Source organism: Tupaia chinensis, unplaced genomic scaffold (genome assembly GCF_000334495.1).
Source record: "Tupaia chinensis unplaced genomic scaffold, TupChi_1.0 Scaffold000014_1, whole genome shotgun sequence".
NCBI classification, from domain to species: Eukaryota; Metazoa; Chordata; class Mammalia; order Scandentia; family Tupaiidae; genus Tupaia; species Tupaia belangeri.
The window spans coordinates 6,942,575-6,948,492 of NW_006159444.1; the positions used below are offsets into that span (position 1 = coordinate 6,942,575).

The 5,918-nt window shown below is 37.1% G+C and overlaps 1 protein-coding gene across 1 annotated transcript in view; it reads right to left on the reverse strand.

Moving 5' to 3' along the window:
• Positions 1-1,545: 1,545 nt before the first annotated feature.
• LOC102489270 (SUMO-specific isopeptidase USPL1-like) overlaps positions 1,546-5,918 on the reverse strand; it is a 9,624-nt gene continuing 5,251 nt past the window's right edge. The window contains 6 exon segments of the mRNA XM_014585808.1: positions 1,546-2,113; positions 2,116-2,367; positions 2,370-3,204; positions 3,206-3,671; positions 5,510-5,639; positions 5,750-5,914. Of these exon segments, the coding sequence (XP_014441294.1) occupies positions 1,644-2,113; positions 2,116-2,367; positions 2,370-3,204; positions 3,206-3,671; positions 5,510-5,639; positions 5,750-5,914 (2,318 nt within the window). The 3' untranslated portion in view covers positions 1,546-1,643.

Genomic DNA, 5,918 nt, shown 5'->3' on the forward strand with positions numbered 1-5,918 from the left:
GGGTACAGTACTCTTGGTTGAAATTGCTTTTCCCTTAACACTTTGAATATATTTTCCTATTCTTTCCTTGCTCACATTGTTTCCAATGAGAGGTCTGCTGTTAGTCTAATGGGATATCCTTTGTAGGTAACTTGCCGTTTTTCTCTTGCCAATCTTAGTGTCTTGTATTTGTCTGTGGTTTTGGTCAGTCTGGCTATAATGTGTCTTGGAGAAGATCTTCTTGGGTTGATTCTATTTGGGGTCCTTTGTATTTCTTGGAACTGGATCTTTGAGTGCTTCTCTAGGTTTGGAAAGTTTTCTTGCAGGATCTCATGGAATAGATTATCAATGCCCTGATGAATCTCTTTGCCTTCTGGGATGCCAATTATCCAGATGTTTGGACATTTGATGGTATCTAGTATTTCTCATATATTATTCTCAATTTTTTGGACTATTTTCTCAGTCTTCGTGGTAGATTTTTCTAGGCCAGCAATTTTCTTTTCTACATCTGAGATTCTATTTTCTGTATGATCTAGTCTGCTTTTAATACTTTCAAAGGAGGTTTTGACTTCCTGTATTATAGCCTTCATCTCTAACAGTTACATCTGATTCTTTTGTAAAGTGTGTAATTCCTCTTTTAGATCTTGCATTAATTTCCTCATCTCCTAGAACTTGTCAGCTCCTTTCTCCTGCCTCTTCTACAGTTCATTGTCTCTCTTCTCTTCCATCTCTGTTAGCTTCACCATTATGAATGTTCTAAATTCTTTATCAGACATTTCCATGATTTCCATTGAACTGTCTATGGATGAAGAGGAGTTACTCTTTTCCCTTGGAGGAGAGGTATTTTCCTGTTTTCCCATATTTCTTGTGGTCCTGTGGTGATTTCTAGTCATCTGAAAGTTCAATCTGAGCATCAAGGAGCATGCAGAAAAGGAAACAGAAAGAGAGAGAGAAACAACAACAACAACAAAGAAACAAAGAAAAAGAGAAGAAAAATAAGAGAAAAACTGAAAAAAAACTTAAAAAATTAATATTAAAAATTTTTTTTAAAAAGCAAAAATTAGAAAACTGCATGGTGCACAAGTGCCACACAAAATGGCTTCTTCTCAGGAGCCATGAAGGTGTTTTCAAGAAGGCCTGTTCCCTTGCTTCTCCTGGGTTGGGAGGAGGAGAGGGGATTATTAACAAGATAAAGGGAAAGGAGAGGCCAGAAAGCCCAGAAAATGCTTTGCCTTAAAAAATTTTTAAAAGGAAAAATTCCAAAAAAAAAAATGAGAAGACAGAGACAGAGGTAGAGAGAGACAAAGACAGATACAGAGAAGGAGGTTGGAAAGTCTTCTTCTTACCACGTGAGTTTGAGGGCTGGAGGCTGAATTATCAGTGGAAAAATCTTCATTTCTCTGTCTCCCCTGAAACGGCTAGTTCTCAGGAGCCATAAAGGTGTCTTCAAGAAACAATAGTTCTTTTTTTTTTTTTTCATATTCCTGATCATTTTAATCTGTAAAACAGATTACATGCTTCGTAGGCAAAACCAAAGATAAAACCCTCAATGCCTTGTATTTTGTTCATGGTTATTACACAAGACTGGTATATAAATACTACTTGAAAACACAGTTTTTCTAAGAGCAATAATAAATATTGAACTCAAAAAAGTTAACAAGCATTCAACAATTCTCGAACAGATATTCATCAAAATGAGGTAAGTCTAATGTGTCATTTGCTAAAGAATTTAATGCTGCAGTGGAAAAAAACTCATCAAAAATATCAGTCTTCATGGAATTTTCCAAGTTTAATGTTCTGATACAGGCATTATTTGTTAGTGAGCCTGGCTGAACTTCACATTGATTTTTCTTGGTGGGGCTGCAATAATTATGTTCCTGTCTCAGATGTGTGTCCTGGGAAACATAATTTAATTCATGAGGTACTGTTGCTGGGACATGGTTATCTCCCATTTCCAAATACCTAAAGTCCGCTTCTCCATTTTCTGAGAGCTCTGTTGAAACAGCAGTTGGAGGAGACAGTAATTCTGCTAAAATCTCCTCATGAGTTTGACTACTGTATGGGGAAGCATTAGTAGTACATCCAGATTTATCTGCAATATCAATTTGATACTGTAGCTCATTTAGCAAGTCTATTGATCACAATCATTTGGAGACCCACAATCGGGAGTATGTTCTGAATGTCCACTTGGAAGTGGTTTACTTTGGGGGGAAGATATCAGAGCAGCTAACTTCTTTTTGGCCGTTAGTTTTTTAAGGAGTTTTAGACAAAGTTTATGAATCTGACCTTCAACTGAATCTCTGTGGTTTGCTGAAGAAACATCATTTTCATTTCCATGAGCAATGTGGTGGAGGTGAGGTCCATCTGAGGTGCTTTCACACTTTTCAAAACTTCAGAGGCAGCTGTCACATCGGCAGGAAGCTGAGCAGCTGTGCTGCCTGACGGCAGAGGAGTTGGGGGAGTCTCATTGGCTACAGGACGCTTACTAGCTTTTCTGTGGGCTTTCCTGGATACCCGATTAGCCTTTGGGTTTATGCCTTCAGTTTTAAAGCCACCGAAATTATTTGCCCCTTTAACTGAAGGCTGCAAATCAGTTATAGAACTTCTATTATGAGCTGAAACACAAGGTGGCATAAAAGAAGCACCCCTGCTTAATAAGCCTTTAACCCAACTTCCCGCAAATGGTTTCTTCTGACTTTCTTTCAGAGTCTGATCCTGTAATGACTTAACTGTTACGATCTGAGAATGTGCTACAGTTTCTTTTTTCTTCAAATTAGATACCTGAGCTGTAACATGCTCTGGTTTTAATTTCTCACTTTTTGGTGTAAGGATCTGTTTTGACTGAGTGTCCTCCAATTCTACTGACTGCACTCCCTGTATAAAACCAGGAGCATGAATGTGATCCACAGAGTTAGTAATTACATTATCGTTTGCATTCAGCTGTAGTGATTGCGTGTTTGTCTTTATAACTTGAGATGGAAAGCTTAACTCCACAAATTGGTCTTGTATAAGCTTTTCATTACACAGCACTGACTCTGAAGAAGCCGTTAGTGATTCTTGTGTTTGGAAAGCATTTGTTCGGCCAATTTGTGTATTTTCTGTCACCGGTTTATTTTCTAATAGCAATGTTTCAGAGTTAACTTGAAAATTTGAAGCAGTTTTCTGGGTAGTTTCTTCAAGTGTCAAGGGTAAATTATTGTCGACCTCTGGATCTGGAAGTAAGTGAGCTTTTAGGAGCTACAGTTTCATCCTGTGGAAGAGTGTGAAGAGTAACTGACACATTCTCTGGGTGAGCTATCAAGGACATCTCAGCTGAGGTGGCATCACCAACACACCAGGACACTGGACATACAGGTGTCTCATCACTGAAAGAGTGAACGTCAGTCTTAAGTGGGAGGTAGGAAGCTCCTTCATCTGTCACTTGAGATGTTTTTCTTTCCCAAATAACAATGTGTATCTCTGATGCAGGAACTTCAAATTTCTCATGCCTTTCAGAACACTGGCCTTTTAAGTCATCACATTCCAGCCAACTTCCATCAGCATCTAAAATCCATGTTATAAAATGGTTATTTGCTTGGTACTGAATTACAGACGTGATCTGATAAAGACAGCCTTCAAAATGAAATTTATAGTGTTGCAAGTCACTCTGTGGTAAGCCTTCAACAAAGTGCACCATGAATATAGGAGATACTCTGTGGGAAACAAAATCAGGAGTCAAAAAAATGTAATGCCATGTGCCTAGTTATACAAAAGATGATGTGAAGTGAACTAGTCACACATAACACTTTCAAGACAAACTGCAATAATTTTTCTTGAGCACCTCCAGATGTGTGCCTTAATTAGAAATGGAGAACTAACTCTAAGAAGTATGTAACACTAAACTCTTTTAAGAATGGTATCAATGACAGTTGGAAGCCATCATGCTGTAAGATTCTAACACAGACCATTAAACAAAAATTGCTCTGTAAGCAAGATGTTGCTTTGGCTTAAACAAGATCTCGTGGAAGCTATTTTGTAGGATCAAAGGAAAGAATACAGACCTTTTAGAATTTTCTAACCAACACATCTAAGAAATTCAAATAAACACTAATTTGGCTTATTTCTCTCTGTTATCTCTGAAAGTAGAGCGGTGCATTAAATTAAATTTTCTACTCAGGAAAAGAAAATTATATACTGATTTTCTATAAATTTCAAGATATCCATAATTTCAAAAATACATTTTACCATTCATGTAACATGTCAGAACCAGAAAAAGGAATCCAAACATGGGCTTCAATTAACTAAATTTAACAAAGCTCTCAGGATTTAAGAAAAATGTTGACTATCCTTTTTCCTAATACTTAAACAGCTGTCAAAACTTACTTAATTAGCTCATCAAAATGTATTCAGCTGAAATGAACTTGAGTCAATGTCCAAAAGCAGATTATTCAGACTGACAAGGGATAATTTGTAAATCACTCCTTGAGATTTTATTAGAGAATAATCAAGTCCTCGATATATCTATACACACGTACATATAAATGTAAAGTTCTGTGGACTGTCTATAACACTACTCTTCTCACCAATTTATCCTATCTATGCTATCCAGTAATCAAGTCCTCAAAATTTATATGCTGATATATAAAAGGTTCTGCAAGATATTTATAACACTAAATTATAAAACTCACCATTATGAAAATATATTGCCAAGTAAACTATACCACATCCATTAACTCAGATGTAGTTTGACATGTTAAAAAAACGAAGTATGGGGCCATTTGGTGACATAGTACTTAAGGCGCTGGACCTCCACAGGGTAGACGATAGTTTGAGTCCCAAACTCAGCAGCTTGAAACTCATGCCAGGTGTGTACATGTGCCCAAAATCCCGAGAGGAGAAGGGATTGTGGCATGGCTATCCCTCTGGGGTAGGGAAGGAGGTGATTTTTCGCTTTCTGTCTGTCTGGAGAGTGCACACGCCCTATACCAAAAATACTCCCCTGAAACGGCTAGTTCTCAGGAGCCATAAAGGTGTCTTCAAGAAACAATAGTTCTTTTTTTTTTTTTCATATTCCTGATCATTTTAATCTGTAAAACAGATTACATGCTTCGTAGGCAAAACCAAAGATAAAACCCTCAATGCCTTGTATTTTGTTCATGGTTATTACACAAGACTGGTATATAAATACTACTTGAAAACACAGTTTTTCTAAGAGCAATAATAAATATTAAACTCAAAAAAGTTAACAAGCATTCAACAATTCTCGAACAGATATTCATCAAAATGAGGTAAGTTTAATGTGTCATTTGCTAAAGAATTTAATGCTGCAGTGGAAAAAAACTCATCAAAAATATCAGTCTTCATGGAATTTTCCAAGTTTAATGTTCTGATACAGGCATTATTTGTTAGTGAGCCTGGCTGAACTTCACATTGATTTTTCTTGGTGGGGCTGCAATAATTATGTTCCTGTCTCAGATGTGTGTCCTGGGAAATATAATTTAATTCATGAGGTACTGTTGCTGGGACATGGTTATCTCCCATTTCCAAATACCTAAAGTCCACTTCTCCATTTTCTGAGAGCTCTGTTGAAACAGCAGTTGGAGGAGACAGTAATTCTGCTAAAATCTCCTCATGAGTTTGACTACTGTATGGGGAAGCATTAGTAGTACATCCAGATTTATCTGCAATATCAATTTGATACTGTAGCTCATTTAGCAAGTCTATTGATCACAATCATTTGGAGACCCACAATCGGGAGTATGTTCTGAATGTTCACTTGGAAGTGGTTTACTTTGGGGGGAAGACATAAGAGCAGCTAACTTCTTCTTTTTGGCCTTTAGTTTTTTTAGAAGTTTTAGACGAAGTTTATGAATCTGACCTTCAACTGAATCTCTGTGGTTTGCTGAAGAAACATCATTTTCATTTCCATGAGCAATGTGGTGGAGGTGAGGTCCATCTGA